This window comes from Protopterus annectens, chromosome 6.part0 (genome assembly GCF_019279795.1).
Source record: "Protopterus annectens isolate FY-2018-M chromosome 6.part0, PAN1.0, whole genome shotgun sequence".
Taxonomy (NCBI): domain Eukaryota; kingdom Metazoa; phylum Chordata; order Ceratodontiformes; family Protopteridae; genus Protopterus; species Protopterus annectens.
In genome coordinates, this window is record NC_056737.1 from 1,083,445,338 (window position 1) to 1,083,470,651 (window position 25,314).

Genomic DNA, 25,314 nt, shown 5'->3' on the forward strand with positions numbered 1-25,314 from the left:
ACCAGGTTTTTGCTACTGTGTTAAATGGGGAGTGTCCTGCAGTTTGTGTGGGTGTGCATGATAAAGAGTTCATCACCAGACCTTAAGGGACACTTGGAGAACTGCACTAAGTGGGCAGGCTGAAGAAGGATTTTGAGTGTTGTAATTGGTTGTTTATAAAACTGACAGATGGTTCTAACCAATTTACTCCTTTCATTTCTCAAATTGAGTAGACAAATTTAGAGGTTGTGTTCTGCAAGAGTACTCACAACTTTTGGTATAGTCATTGGATTTCAGACAGATATGTTTAGGTAGTCTATGGTCATGCCAAGGTTGTAAGATACTACAGTGTCACGTGTTTAAGGTGGTAAGCTTTGAAGTTACCTTTGTCAATGCAAGAGCTTTTGTTTTGGGGGAGTGGGAGATTAGGTTTTAAAATTGTATAGTAATTGAATGTGTTTGAACCAGCTCTCAATGGAGACATTCTTGTGTTATTTGAAGATGGCTTGGGCTATCAGAATGTCAATTAGAATATGCACCGTATGACAGGTTTGTTGGGGACCACGAAAAGAGCCTCAAGGTACAACTATGGTAACTTGTTGTAAAGGGGACAGGGTGCAGAGCCATTTAACATGCAAGTAGCTCCTAAACCAGGTGAGAGGAGAGTGTGAAAGGCCAAGGGAAGACATTTAGAAGTTTGCCGTGATAAAGCCCAAGCCTAGGAATAGGAGGATGCAAAGTGTCATTGCCCCCAACCTTGTTGATCATGATACGAAGGCCGTGTGGTACTATTACTTCTGGAAGCTGTAAGAGTTACTGTAGATATTCCAATAGTTGCAAGTTGTTCTGCATTTCATCATATGTGAAAAATAGTAATGGTGTTATCAACTTCTATAGAAGGGTCTATACAGCCGTCACAGCACCAAAATTCATAAAAAGGTAAAATTCATAGTCTTTGTACTGTGATGTCAGTTGTGTTTTAATCAGATAAAATAAAGATAGCTGCTCCTGGCACACAAGTTATGTTAAAGGTCATCCCACATGACAACACAATGGTACACCCAGATACCAAACACCTACAGCCAAAATTAACTACAAAAGAGATCCATTTGCTCAGAATGTTATAGCAGAGTATCACTGCAATAGCCACAAATACAAAAAAACACAAATGCAGACTTCTACAAAGATATCCAGTCACCTCTAGTGCACACCCCCCACACACACACACACACACAGTAGTCCATGCAAGGACAATGTCAAGGAGGCAATTGGAGACCTACCTCCAGGTATAGGCCCACCCCAATCATACAAAATGACTGTATATGCATAAAGGAGGATGAAATACTCTTATGCATTTGTATGCCACGTCACACAAGTATACAACTACTATGAAAGCCTGTTGCTATAACCATTACCCTTATTTTCTGCTGTGGCTAGGACACCATCATAATGGACAGCTATGATCTGTAGAGGGATTAAGTCCCGATTCTGCCTCATCAGGATTCAGTAACTGCTTAGGCACTGTTGAGCTGAAGTAGGAAATGGAATTGGTGTAGCCAACAGGCTCATCCACCTAAATGGGAAGTGCTGCAACAACAAGGTATCAATTCGCATGGTGTGGCACCACAAAGGGAACAGCATCCAACCCAGATACAAGTAGACATTATGGTTGAATAACATCCCCCCCCCCCCCACCCATGCAAGGGCAGCACCACTATGGGATCCTGACTTGGCCTATACCCATGGGAACAAAGCATGAAGGGAAGGGTCAGACAAAATGCAATGCCCAATGCAGCTTAAGTTGACGGCTGCAAACCCTGCAGAGGCTCACATTCACACCACACAGTTCTGCACATCTTGGAAACCAGAGGTGTGCACAAAAATGTCAACTAGATTAGCTATATCAGGAAGAGTAACAGCATTAATAAAACTGTCACATTAACAATCTGCTTTGAAGTCAGACAATCCACAGAAGGGCATAAAAAAAAAAAACAGTCTACAGCTCAAGGGCAGAAAGTACCACTAAGCAGCCCCTGGTATTTGCCTTTATCCATGGACCTCCTCTCACTTGTCAAAGGGCCATTAAAATCCCATTTGCCATTGCTGTTACCAACTGTGGCATTTGCTTCACCCCACAAATTAGGTCTGCCACTGGGCTGTGGATTGGTAAAGCTGGCAAGGAGAAAAATTGTGATGGATCACTCGACACCCTCCCAAGTTTAGAGGGAATTGGTACTTTCCAGCAAATACTGGAGAGTTAGAAAGTATGGCAATAGGCTGGGCCACAAAGCAGTTTCTAGATCCAGTGCTCACTTAGAGAAACATGTAACAATTGGCTGTGTGGAAAGCTGAATGGCCTAAAGGTAGTATGAAGGCCACACAAAGCAGGAGCAGGTATAAAGCAAAGGCCTATTTTCTGCACCCAGTTTTCACAATAAAGAAACTTCATTTTCCAGGATAGGGCACAATCTCCCCAGATCTCAGACCAGGAATGGTATCTGGCACTTGCTCAGTCATACCGTTCGTAATGAGACTGGAGGATTCAAACCTTGTACTTCCAGACCACAGGAAACTGCTCTAGTCCAGGCCAACTCCAACTGCCAGACTAATTTAAAAAAAAACTAAGATAGAACCTGCACATCTTGCAAAAACAGTCCATTAGAAAATCATGGCCATATACAGAAATTTCCCCAATGAAGTGTCAGCTCTTGAAATGCTGAGTGCCAAGAAGCTGGAAGGAAAAAACAATGCATGCAGAGTGTGGATAAACCTCATTCTTTAAACTTGTGGGTGGCTGCACCTTGGCATAAAAATAGTCTTGGAAATCAGGATTGTAAGGCAGCGTTGCCACTGCCACATAGGCCAGGGCAACCGTTGTGCTCTGAATGCTTGGGAGTGCATGCATGATTCAGAGCACAAGAACTGCTGCACTACATGTTACATGGCTTGGGAATTAACTGCCAGCATACCTCAACCTTGGAGCAACAAATTCGGACAAAGCTAAGCTGTAAATAATGGGGGGGGGGGGCAGACCCAAATAGGAAATTTGGGTATTTCTTTAAATATTGCCATTTCCAAGTGTAAAGGGAAAAAATCTGGAGAGTTGGGAAGCAAGACTGCAAAGGGGCTGTACAGTTTGCTGACTCCCAGACCTTGGAAGTCCCCCTGCCATGAAATTATTGCATGCCATCTTCAGCTTCTTATACACTCAAATTGAACTTTACAGCTTGGCCAAGTAGGACTGCCCTAGTCAGGCCTGAATTTTTTTTTTGGAGGAGTATGAGAAGACTAGATGAGCAGAACTAGGTAGAAGAGGTCTGCCTCGTGTGTTTACTGTATAGAAGAAAAGACAAATTAAAGGACTCCTTAGCATGAGCCTACACTGCTAGTGGTCTGCAATAATGTAATCAGTATTAAGGGCTGCTGGTGCAGTACTCACACTGCCTAGAAACATTACCAAAACCACCATGCAGACTGGCATTAACTGTGGTGGAGGTAAACACTAAGTACAGTAGCAAATTCTGCATGTCTATAATGTCTAGAAATGGGTGCTAGAATGTCCAGGTGACTGCTTCAAATGAGAGCAGGCCACATAACCATGTTTTTTGTTCTTGTACTTCAGCTGCAAGAGCCAGTGCCAGTCTTCCTTGTTCTGACTCAGTAGAAAACTGGTAAAAGTAAACATGTTAGAGATGCACGAGGCATCAGTCAAACAATGCCATGTCAAATTAAATGCCACATCCTTTGCACAGACCACTATGTTCCCAAAACAGGAATGTTTTTCTGGAAGCAACTGCCTGTTAATTTATTTTTGAAGACTGTAAAATTGTTTGCAGTTAGTTTCTTCCAAAACCTCTACTGAAAATGATCACCTGGTCCAACTTTCATGTATCCCAGACTACTCTGCTCTGAGGTTTTACCCATTTAGCAGTGTTACAGAATCCAGGGGTTCCCCAGTAGGTCCTCAAATGCCCACCACATTCACCATTTTAGTGTGCTGCTCACCATCACAATGCACTGGTGTAGTGATTACATGGGGCCCATGCCTGTCCCATTACTATGTATGGGACAGCTGGCTTAAGAAATTGCTAAACAAGGATTAGTGAGTAAATCCAGTTTACTATATGAACACAGCAATGCACCCCCCCCCCCTCCCAAAAGCACAGTACCAGTTCACAGGCTAGAAAGCATTATGGCAAAATCTTAGAAGTACAATGTAACAATTCCATGGTCACAGGGTGACCTTAAATTTGGGACATCTCATGTCAAAGTGCACCTCTCCAATACCATTTTTAAATGGTATACAATTTAGAGTCTCTCACTTGTTGAGATCAAAAATTTGGCTGCATTGAAAACTTAGTAATGCATACATCTCAAAAGTATAGATATACAAACACCCCAAATAAACAGACGACCAATACAGTTTACATTTTTTGTATTTAATGTTCAAAGACTGAACTACTGAAAAATGCAAGCCACCAGATCTGGCAGAAATGTACATTATAATACAAGGAAACCGATGTGTTCCATTACATTTTTTTTGCCAAGTGCTGAACAGCTACATAAAGCCATTTCTAATCATTCATGTACACAAATATAAAAAAGCATTTAAATTAAATGGTCTTTTATTTGAAAGACAAAAAAAAGAGACTAACTAGCATTTACAACTTGGAATGGACAAACTTGTTATCTGAACAGCCACGTTGAACACGGTGCTGAAGTCTTATACTGTTGTACAGTCTACTCCGCTCCAAATCATGGTTCAAACAAGACTGCTGAGAGAGTCCAAAGTTACTCCCTGTAGAAGTTTTCCTAATTTAGTGAAACAGCCTTGAAACCTTCACAAAAGTGCAATGCAGACAATCAATATAAGTTTACAGACATGCCATCCACATTTCAGTTCATAATGAGCACATTGTTAAAGAAACTAGTTTAGGGGAGGGGTTGGGGTCCAGCCCCCACTTGCTACTCTTTTCCCCCCTCTAGTTCACCTTATAATTGGAAGGAACCTCTGGTGTACCATCTTTTGAAGTAAGCCAATTAGAACCATCTAAAATGATCTGAACGAGAACCCACAATGTAATAGTAAACCTTTATCTATGCAAAAGTTTGGCTTCAAAGTACAACTGTGCTCAATGTTCAAGCTGCATGCATGAAAGACTGGCCAGCCCAAACAGTGTAATAATTAGCAAATGGAACTTTTAAAAGTCAGAGTCCACCAAGAGCCTCCATTACAGGTCAACTATGCATGTCTTCTCAAAACAGATGTGAGACTTCTCTGGGAACAAGACCACCCATCAACACATGCAGAGTTTTCCGTGGACAGAAGTATCTGACATTCATTTGTTTTGTTATTACAGAAACAGAATGAATAAATGAACATTTTTGCAAGAGGTAAAGATTTGTATTTTTCTAGAAGGGATACAAGAGAGACGAGCCTTCACTTCGCAGTCATCATCTGTACAAATTCTGCAAAAGAAAAGCCAAAATTACTCAAAAAAAAAATAAAAAAAAAACACAAGACACTACTGAACAGCTGTGGTGGGCCATGCATACATCACAAGCACTCTTACACCCCGCACCCACCCACTAGTCAGGAGGTTCACTCACATGGCCAAGAGCTAATTTCAGATTGTTTCTGCAGAAACCATTTTGCTTGGGGTATTTTGTCACCTCAATTGGTGACAATAGCCCCACTTCTAAAGACAGGGCAAACAAAAGTAGGGGCTTGAAATGTATGCAGATGGTGCCCCTACTGTTAAGCCTTTGCCAAAGTAAATAATCTAACCACACTGGTCTACAACATGACTTATGGGTCAACACCTTTACCAAAAAGGAACAGGGACAGCTTTTCTACTCCCAGCGTGCAAAAATACTTACTGTGAATTGAAAGCCAAACTACCACCACAGACTGAAAATTATAGCAAAATCTTTAGCCACCCTGTTCAGTGCTATGGTTTCTTGCAGAGTAGAAACACCCCCCCCTCAAATCACCACCTGTTAAGATGTAGAACAGGTTGGGTTCTATGTAAAGGTACCCCAACTTCAGATGTCCAAAATACATACAGAAGGCCTTGAAGTGATCCTTAAAAAAAAAAAAAAAAAAAAAAAAAAGAAGAGGACCAGTGCAAGTTTTAGCAGTATCCCAAATACTTCGGGTGCAAGAAGGGCTTCTTACTGGTCAGATCTCAATTGAGAAAGATGCAACTTCAAAATACATAACAGACCAGGCTTACCTTAGGGCCTTTAGTACTTGGGAAAAAGTTTAGTGCAGTCACAGCAATGCTGCATGCAAGCCCACTTCCAAGGGGAAGGGCTACAGCCATCCTGTGTAGAAGTGAAGCAAAGACTTCAGGCCACTCCCAAGCCAGGTTCTTATCCAAAGAGTAATATACAGAAGTGTCACACAGCTGCAATCAGGTCACAGGGTTAAGTGGCAAGCAGGTAATTTAAAAGCTACAGCTTTACCTTCATAATTAACCTGGCCATCTCCATCAATGTCTGCTTCTCTGATCATTTCGTCCACTTCTTCATCTGTTAATTTCTCTCCTAGATTTGTCATAACGTGGCGCAGTTCTGCAGCACTAATGAAACCATTACCATCCTACAAGAATAAAAAAAAAATTAAAAATAAAAAAAAACAAACAAAAGGCTGTAAACACAAACTTTGAACTGCCAAGTTCATGTGAGACACTGAGGAAGAGCACAGGACACTTCTCCAGCAAAAGCCCAATACAAAATTTCATCAAAGTACCTTGTCAAAAACTCTGAATGCCTCACGGATTTCTTCCTCACTGTCTGTATCTTTCATTTTCCTTGCCATCATAGTTAAAAATTCTGGAAAGTCAATTGTGCCATTACCTAATAAAAGAAAACACAGTTAGAGTGCAGAAAGTCTCACAGCCAGCTAGATTCACTAAACTTGTGGCAAGTGTACAATTGTGCCCTTTCTTCTGTTGACTGGGGAAGAACAATTTCCTTCTCAGAGAAGGAAAGGAAATTACTTTTGACAGAGAGCTGGTGCAGTAAGAGGCAATCATATCAGGAGTGGCCAAGACCTGACATCTACCCCCTTTATTGGATTAAGCAAAAAAGTTGCCCCTCCCCCATTCTCACTGCACAAAAAAGTGAGAAACTAAAAATGGACTCGCCTAGTGAATGCCAGGTCCAAAAAAGCCAAGACATTTGGCAGAGGACTGCAAGTAAATAGATGCAGTGGTGGGATGACATCCAAGATAGGAAGGCACCAGCTTAAAATTCAGTTAATCCATTGCAATGCAGTCCAGACTAGTGTATATTGTCTGGAACAGATTGCATCTAGAAACAAAGCCTGTCCAGCAAGGGCCTAGTCAGCCACACTTTAGCACAACACTTTGCATACATTTTATTTCTGCTAAGGTTGGAACCCTACTGCTGAGCTAGTCAAAGATTCCATCTCTAGCACCAATTGAAAGCCACCCCATTTACCTCAGTGGTGATGTGGGAGGCAAAACACACATCTACATCTGGGGTGAAGTCTAGGTTACTTTGACTCTCACTTACAATAAAGGCAAATCTATAAACACCTCCTGGGATCAAAGAACTGTACAAGGGAAATACTAGTATCCCAAGCACACAAAAATTGTGCCACTTACCAGACTCCCTTCATCTACCAAAAGTTATGATCAGATGCTTAAATTGCCACCATTCCTGTAGAATCTATGGGTAGTAACAGCAGCTTGAGGACAAGGCCACAAAATCCAGACACCCGCACAGAATGCCACCCATTGCATAAAGGCAACTTATGAACCACATCAGAGGGTGCCAAGTCACCTTGAAACTGCTTCAGAGGATCCTCATATTCAGTCAACTTTTATGGACACCAGTGGAGTTGTGGGCAATGAAGCTACCAACCTAGAGATTTTAATCTCCTATAGATAAAGATAAGGTAGGCACCCTCCATACAAGTGGTGTCAGAAGAAGTCACCGGTATGCCATGACCCCTCCCATATTTCCTTGCCATACTTGCCTCAAGTTAGTTTCAGTACCAAAAAGGGAATTCGTACTGAAAGGCATCCTGGGTCTGTCCACAATGTCCTCTGATATCATTAGGAGGCTGCATATTACGCAGATGCAGGTTGTTGAATGCATCTAACTGAAAAGGGCAAAATAGCAAAGGGGCTTTTCAGTGAGAAAATTTGCTTGCCTGCTTTCGCTACTTTGCCATATTCTGCACTGTAGTGCAATCTTACGAGTTGGTATATTTAAGTAAGAGGTGTGGAGGCATAGCCCCCCCCCATGTCAGGGGGTGTGGGGGAGAAGCCCCCACATTATGTAATGTTTTCATTTTTTTTTTTTTTTTTTTAAACGGGGGGGGGGGGGGGTCTCTGTCCAAGGTTGACATTGTAATCTTGCTTATGATTAAATATAGACCCTCCTTTGGATACACTTTATGGCAGTATTCTTCTTGTGGACAAGCTTCAACTTGGAGGTTTTGAATTGCATTGCCTTGCCTACTGTTGTGTTCCTGCAGATTGCCAACAGCCACACTACAAATTGCTCAAAGGCTTTGCACTGGTATGGCTCACTGCCATTTGCTATACAACAGCAACAGGGATATGGACAGTAAAGTAGCTAAACAGAGTTTGGAAATTCTGGGCAGCCTTTAACACCATCATTGCAATCTTCCTGCAACCTGGTGTACAGACCAACTATTTTAAAAAGGACCTACAGAAGTTATTCCACAATATTCTTGTGGTCCAGCAAGCAGAGAACTAAAATGTGGCACTAGTTAAGGCATTCTGTTTGAGCCACTGGCATTTCTAGTGGCACAGCTTACAGTACACAAAGCAAGAGGGCTCCATACAACCTTCAAAGGGGGTGACAAGCACAGTGCAGTACAAAGACCTGGTGCACCTTAAGAATTGTTTCAACTCCAAGCACAAGCAGTTTGTCCAAATTGCCTCAAAATAAATGACTGACCAAGACAGTGTTATGAACTTGTTAACTTACCATCAGCATCAACTTCATTGATCATATCTTGCAATTCAGCCTCTGTTGGATTTTGGCCTAATGACCTCATCACAGTGCCCAACTCTTTTGTTGTGATGGTACCATCTCCATCCTTATCAAACAAGGAAAAGGCCTCCTTGAACTCTGGTAAAGGAAGAAAACATAGTACTTTAGTAATGCAGACAAGCTCTCAAAAATCATTCCCCTTCTTTCAAATGCTTGAGCCACCCCCCTCCAACTGCTCACTCTGAATTAGTAAGAGTCTATCCTATGGACTACTGGCAACATGCCTCACTGAGGATAACTCAGAATATAGAGTTGAGCATTTACGCAACTTACAGGTAGCAAAAAAGGTCACATCTCAGACTAGACACCTCCAAACAAGTGACAGCTTAAACATGGACACATTCTTCAGTTAAAGGCCTGCTCAGCACTTGCCAGTTATTTACATTTGCAATCAACATGAACATTTGTATCTTAGCTACTGCACATAGAATACATCAGGTGCTCCATTCCTGACTAGACTCCCTTAACATTAGCAAGGTAGGGTAGCAAACTTTGCCATTGCTGCATTTTGGTACAACTTGGACATGGTGAAATTAAAGGTACCAATTCTGGTCAGTTGACAGAACCAGTTCACCCTACATCAATTCCTGCTGTCCTACACACCCTACCAAGCAAGGCCAAACCTACCATGATGCAGTCATCTCCCAGGAGACAAGCTCAGACACTTGCAGAGCATCACATTTGACTCTGAACTGGAATATGCATCCCCACTGAAGAGTACTCTGACCCCCCCCCCCCCACACACACACAGCCCATACCTTGTGTACTAGTCAAAGAACTTTATTAGTCACAGCCGCAAAGTATGGAAGCCTGGACTAGTCTAAACTAATGTGCCACACTCCATCCCAAACACTGCACTTGCCACAACATAAAGAATCCTTCCTTCAGGCATACAGCAATCCAGTTCCCCCATGTCAGGTGGCATGCCAAAAAATTACACTTACCAGCAATTTGTTCCTCTGTCAGTTGGTCAGCCTTTAAATAAAAGAAAAAAAAAAAAAAAAAAAAGAGTTAAACCTTATCAGCATCAGAATTAAAAATAGCACAAATCATTTACACACAAATTCACAATTGCAACAAACTCTACCTCACTTGCCATGTACAGAAACTGCCATTTCAGACTGCCAGCACATGGATAGAATGGGTTCAGATTGCCATCAAGAGGATGGTGGCTTGAGAAATTAAATTTCGATATGTATGATTTGCAATAGAAGAGAGAATCACAGGATATGCAGTGACCACCACATGACCTACTCAGCCTTCCAAATAGGTTACAAATGTGTTGCAAGAACCTTCTTTTAAGTGACCAGGGGAACAAAGCCTGTGCTACCTCAATGAAATATGCAATGCCAAACTCAAAGCATGAACATCTTGAAAAGGACAGTAGCACAGCCTCAATGAATGGAGAAAGTTTAGGTACCAACTTGAGTATAGCAAGTTCAACAAACGGATTAAAAGTTCATCCATGTTCAACTATTCTACTGAAACATGGCTTTTGGGATGCAACTTGGTTATTCTCATCCCCTGCAGCACAGAAGCTCAACTGCCCCCACCAGCATTCTCCACCGAAGCTCAACTGCCCCCACCCCCAAAGAGACTTAATTGAACTGACCTTTGCATAGCTTCAGCTACCTTTAAGGGCACATTTGCTGGGCAGTCCCATCAAGCATACAGATCTGTAAACTCTACACCAAGTGGTATTTATGTCTCAGATATGATCAGACTACACCACAGGAAAAGTTTAAGACTAGTCTAGTATAGTCCACATTCAAGACATCAACTAGGATGAAGTTCAACTCAAGGCACTTAATATGATCAAGTGCTTTTCCACTGGACAGAACCCAATCCCTCCTCACCTGCATTACTAGATTCATCGTATGTTCTCACTGCTGCTTCCCCTCACAAATGTCTACAGGATTTGTTACCTTCTGCAAGTAGTGTTTGTAAATTCTGTAAATGGTCCATTTTGTGATCAGTGTACTACCTGGTAAGCTAGTAGACTCATTACAGTTCATATCTACTTGCACAAGTTGACCAGACTGCCATCTCTTGCAGTTAAACATATACAACTGCAGGGACTGGAAATTTCTCACAAATTTTAGGCAGATGCAAATATTCCACTTGTAATTTCAGATGCAATTTTCTATAAAACAAGCCTGGCCACCACCTCCTGGAATACAAGTTATAAGACAACATGCATTTTCATTGGCTCCAGACCTCCTGAAGCCTTTTCACACTCCAAATGACAACTTTATGACAAAGATGGGGAGAAGTTTCACTAAAAAGCAGTGTCCCTATAGCAAGTTCTACTTGCTCAGTAAAATCAGATTCCCCTTCAGCACGTCACTCCAAAAAATCAGTGTTCAATGTCCCAACTGGTGTGACAACTGAGTCCAAGGAACTCAATGTACCACAAGCATCTCCAGTTACGAGGACTCAATGGTCCAGTTATGAGCACTCAATGGTCTGACAGTTAGGTGGGGGTGGGAAAGAAACTATTCTGAACTACTACGACTACAAGAGTTTAACTGTACAGCTTCCAAATTCAGCACATACTAGAAGAGAGCTAGAAGCGAGAGTGTGAGGGCAGATGCCATGCCCCAAGTGTGTACAGCCAAGATGTTCCAAAATATTCACTTTGGCTATGCAAGGTCCTGTTGACACCCCCCCGCCCCCCCATGAGAGCCTGCTAGAAAGCCAGTCCCTCTAATCCACCATTAAAACAAAAAACAAAGGCCGCCAAAAGGACTGACTCCTTTTACCAGACAGACAAGGTCACTCTCGTTAACATGGTAATGACATTTAGTATACACCAGCAAAGTAATTCCATAAGGAATCACCAAATCCAAAATGGAGCCCTGCAAAAAGCCTCCCAGAGCATGGCAAGAGTTAGGTGGGAAATGCAGCAACCCCACAGATGCTTCAGAATACATACAGCAATGAGACTGAACACCCTGGACCCCTCAGATAAGTGATCACAGCTCTGGATAAAGTCAAGGGTAAAACAAAGTTGGAGTTGGTCCCCATGTTGAAGTAAATCTTGCGATCTGCAGTTTGTAGGATAGTTTGCTTGTGCACAAAACACGAGAGCACATTTAGAGCCATTCAGCCGTACGCCTGCAGCTACCCATCTAGCTTACAGCCACCCTTGGGGATTCAAATACACTCTTCGAACCAAGTGCACAGGCCCACTTCTCTGTCTAGTCACCCAGACTGCACACCCACCCCAATCCTTAAAGGGGTGTGAATACCAGTTGTATGGGTTTACTCATTTCACCAAGTTAAACCCTAAAACAAACCTCAAAGCACAGCTACTACCCAAACATTCACCAGTGACCAAAACACCCAATCTCAGTTCGGATGCACATCGCAGAAGTCCAGCCTACCCTCTCTTTTACCAAGAGGGACACAGCCTTCCTGAAGGAATGGGGGGGGGGGGTGTTGGTAAACATTTGCCCCTACCAAGATGTTCAGGAAGGGGTTGTGGTCACCATTAAAACCAAATACTTCAGCAGGCTCCACAATCCCTGCACATAACGTCAGGATCACCCACCATATACACTGGATCCCAAGGGGTGATGCCCCAAATGCTCACCTTGAGTGCAGCACTAGTTCAGAAGTCCCAATAAGCTAGTCTTGTGTAAGCACCAAGCTGCAAACTACCAACAGGACAGCTGACAAAACATTGTTCACGTGATGCAAACTCTGCTGTGATAGGCAGCAATGAGTTAACTGCAGCAATGAGTGAACTAATGGCGTATACAAATAAACTGCACTAGGAAAAAGCTGCAGATGGTTGCACACCATGAGAAGGTGCTCTAGGACGTTATAAGAAGATTCACATGCATGAAAGAAGCAGCAAAATGACTGGATCGCTTGTGGAAGATCCTGACCCTCCAATTAACCTACATATTCCCCTCAGGATTAAAGCTTTCAACTCAGCTGTTGCTAGGGTGATAAACTACCATCATCCAGAAACAGTCAGCCTCAGTCCTCTACTTTGCTGCCAAGGTCAGGATGCCTGGGCTCTAGCACCTCCATACCACAGCTGTAAGTATGCACAATCTTTCCTCATCCTGAGGATAGGCATATTCTACCAGATTCTGCTTCCCTTGCTATTAGGTCATGCAGTAATGTCTTGCTTGAATGGAAGCCTAGATTCACGCCAGAAAATGGCCAGCTTCTTTTGTTACAAAAAGGTTAGGTCCTCTGCAGTTAAAGCAAAACAAAGGCAAAGGCTCCTTTAGAGAGCAATTTTAAAAATTCTTATATACTGTAAGGTGTCAGAAGAGTGCCATCCAAATAAAGATGAACAGACCTGTTAAATGCTATCTGGACATCACCAGAATGGCCCCCTCTTAAGGAAATGGTTTAGTCAATGGTCACTATAGTAAGGGAGAGCTACTTGGAGACTACTACTATGGTACCACAGGATCTACCATGCTTTACACACACTTCCCAGATATTTACAATGCAGTTTTAAAAGCAAACAAAGTTGTCTTTTGGCTTTTCCCAGTTAGGTGTCGCCGGAGCAGAACTCCGGTCTGCTAATGATTGGCAGTAGATTTTTACATGCAGAGTTGCCGGCCCTGACGCGCAACCTTCAAAGGAACGCCCATTCATGCATCTCTCCACACAGAAGATGCTTGAGCTGAGAATCAAACAGGAAAACGTCTTACTGTGAGGCGACAATGCTACTGCAGCACCACCACCACCGCAGAAACACAAGTGCATGTTACAAGTCCACAACACACTAGAAAATACCCCCCTGTACTCATTCTTGATAGTGCATACATGCAGTGGGAGGTTGGCATAATGATTAAAGACAAAGTGCAGGGTTTGATTGTAACTGGCTAGGCTTGAAATAGACCCACGGCAGTTAGCCTAGTACTAACTAGTGAAAGATTACTTGCTGCTAACTAATACCTTCTGTAACAGTTATGCAGCCACATGGCCCTGGGCTTAAGTGTTTTGGTAATTTCTCAGAATAAGATTGAGAAAGTTTAGATTGACAATCAGGTACACCACTACAGACTTGCACTGAAAGATTCCCAGACATATGGAGTTTAGGAATGCACAGCCACCTCTGGCGGAAGACCAGGATGAAGGATTGTGTATTCCACATAAAACTCCCACCAGCAATTGACTCTACCAGCCTCTCCCCCCTCAAGGAGTGGGATTTCACCACTAGCTCATCTCCTAGTTGGTGCAAGTTAAAGAAAAATCTGTAGACCAAAGCCAAAACAGACTAGAGAGCAGTGCATTTCTGTGCAAATAAAATGCCAAGAGCAGGCAGAATCTTCAACTAAAATTCAGTGCAGTAAACTTACTGCACAATAATTTGCATTTGGAATATTCAAATAAGCTACCTCATCTTTCATAGTATGCAGACTGGACAAAGAGGTCTCTTCATGCTTGGCAGCTATGACATTTGCTTCATCCTCAGTCCCATATCATGCTTCCAGAGCAATACTACAGAAGTGATATTTCTGTCTTGGGATCCATAAACATTGAAACCTCCCAGCACATCCAATTTGGAGATCTTGTTACTCTGAGATTTAAGAGTTCAGAAGCTCAGGAAGATACTGCACATCCTGCCAACAACATGGAACGCCTCCCGGTGTCTCTTGCACACCATTAGTTTCTGCACAACTGCCTCTTCCAAAGCACACTCAGTTAAGAGAATGAAAAACAAGGGCTGGCAGAGCTTTCGGCTTCCTGATACTAGTGTTTCCTATGCTTCTCCTTAAGAAAAGCCCTTCCACCCTTTTGCTTTACCCCCTTATATAAAAGCTCACACTTTATGTATTCCTCAAGACATCCAGAGTCAGGGACATCTCCCAAGTGCCTCGAGCAGTTTCACTCGAAGACTGCTTAGGATGCACTTCTGTACCTCCCATGCCCAACTTCCATTAAGTGATTTCTTGGTCGTTCCTTTGCTAAGGCCTCAGACTAACACCCACCTCAAACATGTACCCTTTGTGTGTATTAAAAAAAAAAAAAAAGTCCACTAGGCACTGAAAGAGCAAGAAGCATAATTTTAAGTGACACTCCCCCCCCCCCCCCAGATAAGTACTGCATTACTTAAAAATGCTTAAGGCAGGCTGTGGCATCTACCCACACAGGAAAACCTCGAATGCAAAATGCCCACTTCAGAGACACAGAGACACAGAGACACAGAGACACAGAGACACAGAGACAGAGAGACAGAGAGACACAGAGACACAGAGACACAGAGACACAGAGACACAGAGACACAGAGACACAGAGACACAGAACTAAATTCACCAGTAATGGTTTCTGATGTGCTACCACAATTTTTCTAAAGTCATGAGCACAAGTGTTAAAAGGAGCTGAAGGTCCATTACCACAAGTAAAGTTACCCTCCATTTCAGTCAAGTTCATCCCAAGTCAGCTCCACCCAAATTAACACAAGTGCGGCCAAGTCTCACTGAAATATGGCCCAGCCACACAAAGTGTTAGAAATTACCAAAAATAGTTTTAAGTGACAACTGTTTTACAAGCATTATATAATCAATATGCACAGCCTCCTCTGGCACACTTGGTAGATGTAATACACCAGACCCCCCCCCCCCAAAAAGAAAAACCAGAACAAAAGCAACACCCCCACTCACCACACATTCTGTATTTTCCCCAATTAAAATGAAAATTACCTTTCTGCTGACCAATTTACTATCAAAAATTTAGAAGTGCAGTTAGGCAAACATGGGCATGCCAAAAGGGTGTTGGCCGATTCCCATATAGCAAACAGCAATTCTAAGAACATTAGCGAATGCCACTGTGTATTCGCTCATTAGGAGGTTGACATTACAACTAGAGATCATGGTACAATGGGGTATATACCTTTTCCTCACTATAGCACAATCTCAAAGAGTTGGAATACATAATTTGCAGTGGGTGTGGGGGCAAGCCCCCCCCTGCAAAAAGTGAAATGTGCAGTACTGAACTATACATGTTCATACTGCTTGGAAGCAGGCAACAAGTGTCGTGTCAGCAGGTAAACTTTCAGAAGTGTTGAAGTTGGTTTGATCATTTTTGAACTGAAGTGTTTGACATGTTCACCCAATTAATATTCAGGAATTCATAACTTCAATGTTTGTGTACAAACTGTTTTGATGTTGGGGATTTTGATAGTAAGCCATGCCATCTTGCATGTAACCCTTATGATTGTTTTTGTAACTTTGGGGCTGCTACCCTGCAAAAATGGTATAGAGGCAGCTACCCTGCAAAAATGGTATAGATTTTTGCTAGTCTACAAAAAAACTTCCATCACATCTATGAAATGTACAGAGCTTCCACCCAACTGATAAGCCACACACAAGTACAGTCATATCAAAGGATTCCAATTCACACCCAACTCTGGCACCAGACTGCCACCTTCGTGGCCACATTGTCTAGCCATCTACTAGAACTATCCCTACTAGAGTAATGCCCATATGTTCAAGCTCTTTACCACTGCAAAGTTTCCCCGAATCCCACCCACATGCATTTCTGAAGCCATATTACACAGAAAGACATTACCTCACCATACAAGTAAAACCTTAAGACATACCTTACATCTCTCTTTTGCAGAGGCAAAGCAAGTGATTTGGCACTGGTCATGGACTACCTATTTTTATAGTTGAGAGATCACATTAGATTATCTACAACTTTAATGAATTTAGCCTTTTGAGAATTAAGGACATTTTGATATCAGTTACCAGCTAATCTCTGTTCAGTGTGTTAAAAGGTGATTACAGTCATAGCCAGCCACCTAGGGAGCCACTCTAGCAGGGGCACTTTTCTAGTATTCATTTGGTGTAGGCAGACCAGGATGGGGGCACTGGAGAGTGCCATGAAGCCATTTTGCCTAGTGCACAAGTTGATCTAAGACCACTCCTGATTACAGTTATCAGATCATAAGCAGTGCTTTATTTGGTTTGGACTGCTTTGCATTACAGAGTTTGAGTGCCAATAATGGAACTGTACACCCATAAACAAACCGAACTTACAAAATCAAGCTGCATTTTATTCAAAAGCTGGGATGGGACCAGGAGTTTTCTACAACTCCCTTTCTACCCTGTAACAGTAGACACATTTTTTGCAGGTCATTTAAAGACCCTACTCTGCACAACAAAGCAGCTGACTGTAGCATGCTTTCACCTGGACCAAAGGAAAAACTCTTAGTGAGCAATTCTACTACCAGAGGGTTCAACCAAATAAAACTCAGGTGATGCAGGTTTCCCTTTTCATGCAAGTACCACACACACACACACACACACACACACACTGCTGGAAGCCACTAGTTAGTACGAAAGTTAATTTGGACATCTAGCAATAAAGCTGCACCTTAGCCAACTGCTGGTAAGCAGACACCAGTCAGGTGTGTTGATGGTATTTAGTAAGATATTTTCATGGAGGGCTCTGTTCTAATTCATGCACAGGAGGGCTCGGTTCTAATTCATGCACAGGAATCTAGATTTTTGCTATTTATCTTCTTTAAAAGGAGGTGCAGCTACATAAACATGGTACACATGATCTGACAAACTAAACATTTCAGGTATTATACCTGCTTGAGAGGCTAAACATTATCCTGTCTACAGGGAGGTCAAATGAAATCAATTAGAGAGATGCCTTTCATTATAAGACATGGAAGCCATATGCTATATAGTATGCATACAGTAATGTACGCGTGCATTTACTGCACATCAGGGCCAGTCCCTTCACACAATTTGCATGTCACAGAGATCAGTTTCCTCAAACCTGCTTCAAGAAAAGAATTAATCAGAAAGAAAGCATTTGGGTAAAGATAACAGGACTACCAAAGCACAGTGGAGGGGATACACAAGCTTATTAGTCTGTGCCATTTTTGTGACCAGCAGCATTATTACAAGTATGCAATAACAAATGCGTGTACGAGAGTTGAGACTTCACATACATCAGAGATATGTAAATTCAAGTAGCTATGGGCCTTTCTGGGAAAAAAAAAAAAAAAAAAACGCTTTCATGAATTCTGGGGCAAAGATCAAACATAAGGGACAGTGTCCTTTCAGCTGCTCCCAGCAGGGGTCACCACAGCAGATCAACTGTTTCCATTTCTTCCTGTCCTCTGCACCCACTTAATGATTAGGACACTTTCACCATGCATTTTATTTTAAGCTGTTAGCATTAAAATTAATGCCTGGCATTCCTGACTGACCCTTAGTGATTTGGCATACAATCAAAAAGGCAGAGACATGACAATCATAGTCATAAAAGTGAGAACGACAATCACCCCTGTTTAGAGGGCTTGTGCTGCACCCCAAATCAAGCAGTAAATCATACTGCAGTTTGTCCCTCCCCCACACACACTTTTCCTGGAGTTTAAGGGTTACCAGATTTCCTCACCTAAAAATGACAACTTACACCCTTCAGAAAAAAAAGTCATGCCGATCAAACCTGCGATTCTATTAACTTTCCAAGTTTGTAAAAGATTTTAAAAGTTATCCCCATTTTTAAGCCTATCCCCATTATTTTATCCAAATCTTACTCCAAGAGATATAGAACGCACGCACTGCAGCCTACACAAACCCATGAAACAAGGAAGCTACAATTCAATTACTCAATACTTGCTCTACAAGTCACCCTTGTATAAGTTAAAGACGTTACAATGTTACACCTTCTCCATTGCAACATACTCTCGTGCGTGATATAGCTGCAGGCAGCAGCACTAGGAAGGAACGCCTTGTTGCAAGGCTGGGCAATGCACATCCAGGAAGCCCTGAACCACAACTACACAAAAGAAACAAGGAATTTAGCGATATACGCGGCTTCTTAAGTAGCACAAGCAAATACGTTCTTTAGAGTGCAGGGAGATGGTTCAACCGTAATAAAAAGGAATACATAAACATACCTACACCAAAACCTTTACCAACCCGGAGTGTTTAAAGAAACAGCTGCACCCCCGTGATAATGACACACGAATGCTAGTAAAACCAAACTAAGCTACAATAAGACTGATGCCATTTCTACTCGGAGAAGTTTCAAACTACCCAGACATCTTCGTGAGAGCAAACTACCAATAAATTTATATTAGTAATGAGATACTTTTTCAGGAGTCCGAAGCAGGGAAGAGTAAATACAAAAGTATCTTGACAGTTAAAATTGCATACCACACTCGCAAAACACGTAATGCCAGTAGTTTGCCTGCACACATTCCATCAAACGATGACAAATAAATAAAATTAGAGCTAATCCAAGAAGTACCCACCATTGTAGGTCTGCGTTAAGTATAAACCACGAGAAGCGAGCTCGCGCTGTACTAGCTGAGACTCCACGAGAGCGCCCGTCCCACTGATAGCTGCAGGTGGGACAGGCAGAAGCTGTGTTTTATAACGCCGTATCCCTCCGCCGCAGTCGGCCGCGCAACACAACTGCAAAGCGGGCGGGTCCGCCAGCTGGCCCTCCTCCTTCTGCTGCTCACCAGGAAAAGGGCTTCGGGAAGCAGTTCTTAGCTGGGGCGCTGCACCCTGACTCTACTGTCTGTGCATTCTGCAGGGCACACGTGCCGCAGTTTGCTCATTTTACGATTTTTAATTCAAAAATATTATGTGTGTGTTTCCGTGCTTGTATGTATCTTTATATGTGTATATATAACCCCGTTCTTCAGGATAATAAAGGTTGCCCCCATCTCAAATGTATTTCTACATGAGAATAAATGTACTGTGATCACCATTTGTTCTCAAGATCTTAATTGCAGAACAAAGAATAAAGCAAACCACAAAGAAATAACCGATTAATCGGGAAAAGAGCATGCACTTGCAAATATACATTTTAAAACAGGAAACATCGTTATTGAGAATGATTACGTGTGGCATAGGCAATCGTACAATGAAAACAAACCACGTTATTACTTGGATTACTATATTACAATAAAATAAACGCAATAAGGTGCGTAATTGCGCTTTCCAGCTTTTACGAAACAAGAAACAGCTTGTCGTTAACATATCCGTCTCACAGAGCAGTCAGAAAACCAGTTCTTACTTAATTTGTGTGATATTTGCATGTTCTCCTGTACACCAGTCTTTAATGTTAATCAGTTTTTCTTTCCCCTCCTTAAAACAAAGCAGTTGAAATGCCTGTTTACCTTTGCCTTTGAGGCTAACAACATCAAACATGTAATAACATGCTGTTAATTTTTGTAAATTATTTTAAATAAAATGAACCCATAACAGGGATGTGGTTATTATATATACTTACTCATTATACTTTATACCACTTGTATTTTTTAATCTACTTACATATAAATGTATTTTTAAGCCATCTTAATCTTTTTCTAAAGTGTTTTTCTCGATTCTTTTACTCTGCTTGCATATTTTGTAATGTCTGTTTTATTCTTCTTCTTTCATATTTTTGTAATGTGTTTCCATTCTATTATGATCTATTTTATATGTGATGTATTTGGATTGTTGTATTTGACTGTATTTTGTTGCTAACTGCATGGCCAGGTTTGTGGCTAAAATGGTCCATTACTTACCTGATGAACAAACATCATATATATATATATATATATATATATATATATATATATATATATGTGTGTGTGTGTGTGTGTGTGTGTGTATTGAATTCATATGAGACTGACTAGGTTCCAGCAGACAGTCCACCTCTTAGTTAGGTAGGGCTACCCTTAACAATTAAAGTAAGGAGGGGGTAGGAACAGGCTAGGCAAATCAGCTAGGCATCAGGAAATCCTGTTGTAGTAAGACCACCTATTGACATTGAGCACAGATGGGTTGTAATTACTGGAAAGGGGCTAGGTCCAGCAGTCAGGCAAATAGGATAGGTCCTCCTGTCTATGGAGGGCTGCAGGGTATAGTTCAGTTTTACCTATGTTTTTCTTGAACCAGGAAAGTGGTAGCACTTTGTACTGTGGGAACCATATATGCTGTTGGTGCTGCGGTAGCGTTGTCGCCTCACAGTAAGACGCTGTCCGGTTCGATTCTCAGCTAGAGCGTCTTCTGCGCGGAGACATGCGTGAATGGGCGTACCTTCATTGAAGGTTGTGCGTCAGGACCGGCAAGTCGGTACGTAAAAATCAACTGCCAATCATTAGCGGATCGGAGTTCCGCTGTGGCGACCCCTAACCGGGAAAAGCCGAAAGACACAAACAAGGGATATGTTATCTGAATACTGAGCTCTTGTGCAGATGTACTTTATACTGCAGCCTGTCACACTAGTGGCATTCTGCCCAACAGCAAGGGTCATTATATACCATTATCTTGCTTTCTGTTTCAAAGGTGAAGAAACACTGTATCAGGGTAAAATTGCATGTTTTGTGTCTCTTGACTTGAAGCAGGAAATTCCCAATTATTGAAACTAAGCTCAACTCCATATCAAAAAGTCAGGTACTGGAGTGGTTTCCTACCACTCCACAAATGAGGACAGGTTACAAGTGCCATCTTTATAGATGTTACCAACGCATAGTGGATCACTCAATCCTTCTACAGCACTTGCTGGACATACTGATCAGTCAAGTCACTTCTGCATGGTTTCATAACTTTCTGTCAAATTGGCATTTCTTTGTGATATCTTACTGTTCCCTCTAACCCTCCTCCATACTCAGTAAATGTGTCACAAGGCTCAATCCTGCCTCCCCTCCTGTTCTCTATCTATAGCAATAACCTCCACATCCTCCATCTTTTGCTACCTACTTCTTTATGCAGACAACATGGTTGTCTTTCAATCAAATTAGTCACATCTTACAAAACAAACTCGAAGAAGACTTCCTCTCCATAATCAAGTGGATCAATAAGAAAAATCTTCATACCTACAACAAAACAAAGACAATGCTTTTCGGAACCAACAAAAAGCTTACTAAAAATATTTCACCTCTACACAGTTTTGATAATCAAAACTCTCTTGGAAAATACTGCAATTTTTACCATGGCATCTGGTTAGATTTCTTTCCATCCTGACAACACTGCAAAAAAGATTAAAACACTTTAATTCAGGGCCAATATAATATCCCCAATTCTTCTCCAAAGCCACAAGAACAGCAATAGGCAAAGACATTATTCTATCCAATTGGAATATGGCCTTCTACTGACAACTTCAGCATTGGAAAGGAATGCAAAACATTCAGACTATAGAAAATAGAATCTGTAGGTTTACTACCCTTTCCACAAAACAGGAACATCATTGCACCCCTTGAAAAAACAAGCCCGCTTTGCAACAGAAATCTCACCTTCTATTATGTTTATAGGTAGGTACTAGGCTATTGGCCCTAGGGCCTATACAAGCCTAGCCAAAAAGGTACCCTGGCTTTCGCCACCCAAGAAAGTTATTTTCCTGTGTCTCAGTCGAGCAGAGCCACAGAGGTAATCCCTGGGGTGAATTTCCTCATTCCCATCCAGTCATCAAGATTTTTCTTGAAGAGTGCTAATGAGGAGCTTTGTTTGATATAGATAGCTAGTTTGTTCCAGAGTATGGGAAGTCTCTGGGACAGGAATCTATCCCTCCAGCATGTTTTGTTTATTTTGGTGACAAGGTTTAGGTCCTTAGAACGTGTAGCTTGGAGGGATTGAGATTTCTTTAAGTGGAGCATGTTCAACATGGACACTAGGCTCACTGTTACTCAGACTTCTTAATAACCAAGCTATTTCTTACCCAGCAGCCAAACTAACGTACAACCTCAGAAACAACAGCAGCTCATCTCCCTACCTACAAGCTTCCAACACAAAGCTTCACTACACAGACCACAGTTTCTCAATTCCAGGACCCAGATTTTGGGTCCCCACATACACAAAGACACCCTCATCTTAAAGAATCAACTTCCTGCTGTCATTTCTGATCTCATCTTAAAGCTCATCTTTAAACTAGCAGTCAAATGTCAATGCAACCCCTCTATTACCTGACAACTTTTAACTCTCTATCCTTCTCACTTCTCACTTTCTTTCTCCACCCTAAACCTAACACTTAGTCATGCATTTCCCTTAGTAATTTTACATAACTGTATACATAGCTTTATATACCTGATACTATGCTGTCAACTGCTATTCTTCTTTTATGTTTGCTGTATTCTTACTGTATTTGCATCTTATGCTCTTTATCTCTTTGTACTTAAAACTGTAAAATTTATTGTATTTTGCTACTTGCCGGGGCTGAGACTGAAACTGGTCAAGTGAGATCAGTGCCCATTTAGCACATTGAAATAACTCAATGTGTTAGTTCTGGCTTTGACTGAAGGGTCTCTGTGACTTCAGACTTATAACTTGTCAGCACAGACTATGGAGAAATGTTTAGTTCACATACATCCCTTTGTAAAGTTTTATCATCGCAGTCTATTTTGCTTATACTTGGGCTTGTTTTTTCAGAATTATGAGTGTTCTCGGTTACTCTTTTTCTTAACCAATAGCTATACCTTCTAAAACAGGTAGTACCTTTGCCTGTTCCTTTACCAAAAAATCAAAGTAAACCTATACATTAATCATACATGAGGATTAATCTTGCTGTCATAACTCAAAGGTACACTGACCCCGATTCATGAAATGACCTTTCTTTTGTACACTTATGCTAATGATATGTCTGTAGGCATAGTTTCTGTTTTAAGCAGCACCTAGATTTAGTTTAATTAGGTTGAGTTTTGTTCTGACATGTAAAATAATAACTAATAGGTAACTCGCCTGTACTACAGGTAGGCATGGTTCTGCACTGCAACTGGAATACCATTGTATTAGGCAAGTTCTTCATGCCTCCTTTCTGCTGTACCATTAGTTACAACAATGGAAAGGGCCATTCCATTTTGGTTAACAAAATGTTTAACACAGTTCTTTTGATGTGAATTAAACACTGTTATATCTGTAACTTATATATAGTGGTGACCCATAATCAGCAAGCGATCTTTTTAATTTACTTACATCAGCCTGCAATCTAATTTTATTTATATTAAATACTTCCAACCATATCATCTAGACTTCCGTGGTGGTGCAGCGGTAGTGTTGCTGCCTCACAGCAAGAGGTTCTCTCCCGTTCGATTCTCAGCTTGGGTTGGGAGTGCTTTCTGTGTGGAGTCTGCATGTCCTCCCCGCAGTTGAGTGGGCGTTCGAAAGACATGCTTGAATGGGTGTGCCTTCGTTGAAGGTTGGGCGTCAGGCTGGCAACTCGACACCATAAAAAACAACTACCAATCATTAGCAGACCGGAGGTCTGCTGTGGCGACCCCTAACCAGGAAAAGCCAAAAGATAAACAACAACTTCCAACCATATCATATCTGCATGTACACAAATTATAGATACATTGCTCATGAATGGTCATGCAAACCCTGTATACATTTTTTCAGCCTCTTCTTAGAAATTCCTGTGGATGCAATTGTGCTTTTCTAGACATGTTACACCCCCTGTAACATGGTGCACATTCTTTATACGCACATTCACTGACATTAACATGGTGCACATTCTTCATACGCACATTCACTCACATTAACATGGTGCACATTCTTTATACGCACATTCACTCACATTAACATGGTGCACATTCTTTATATGCACATTCACTCACATTAACATGGTGCACATTCTTTATATGCACATTCACTCACATTAACATGGTGCACATTCTTTATATGCACATTCACTCACATTAACATGGTGCACATTCTTTATACGCACATTCACTCACATTAACATGGTGCACATTCTTTATATGCATTCATTCACATTAACATGGTGCACATTCTTTATACGCACATTCACTCACATTAACATGGTGCACATTCTTTATACGCACATTCATTCACATTAACATGGTGCACATTCTTTATACGCACATTCACTCACATTAACATGGTGCACATTCTTTATACGCACATTCACTCACATTAACATGGTGCACATTCTTTATACGCACATTCACTCACATTAACATGGTGCACATTCTTTATACGCACATTCTCTCACATTAACATGGTGCACATTCTTTATATGCACATTCACTCACATTAACATGGTGCACATTCTTTATATGCACATTCACTCACATTAACATGGTGCACATTCTTTATATGCACATTCACTCACATTAACATGGTGCACATTCTTTATACGCACATTCACTCACATTAACATGGTGCACATTCTTTATATGCACATTCACTCACATTAACATGGTGCACATTCTTTATATGCACATTCACTCACATTAACATGGTGCACATTCTTTATATGCACATTCACTCACATTAACATGGTGCACATTCTTTATATGCACATTCACTCACATTAACATGGTGCACATTCTTT

The 25,314-nt window shown here is 41.6% G+C and overlaps 1 protein-coding gene across 1 annotated transcript; it reads right to left on the reverse strand.

The window, feature by feature from the left end:
* Positions 1–4,397: 4,397 nt before the first annotated feature.
* Positions 4,398–19,432, reverse strand: CALM1 (calmodulin 1). The gene is made up of 6 exons (XM_044074705.1): positions 19,286–19,432; positions 9,981–10,011; positions 8,971–9,114; positions 6,734–6,840; positions 6,448–6,583; positions 4,398–5,448 (listed from the first exon to the last, which is right to left on the reverse strand). Exons 1-6 carry the CDS (start codon positions 19,286–19,288, stop codon positions 5,420–5,422), a joined length of 450 nt encoding a protein of 149 aa, XP_043930640.1. The 5' UTR covers positions 19,289–19,432; the 3' UTR covers positions 4,398–5,419.
* Positions 19,433–25,314: the final 5,882 nt, after the last annotated feature.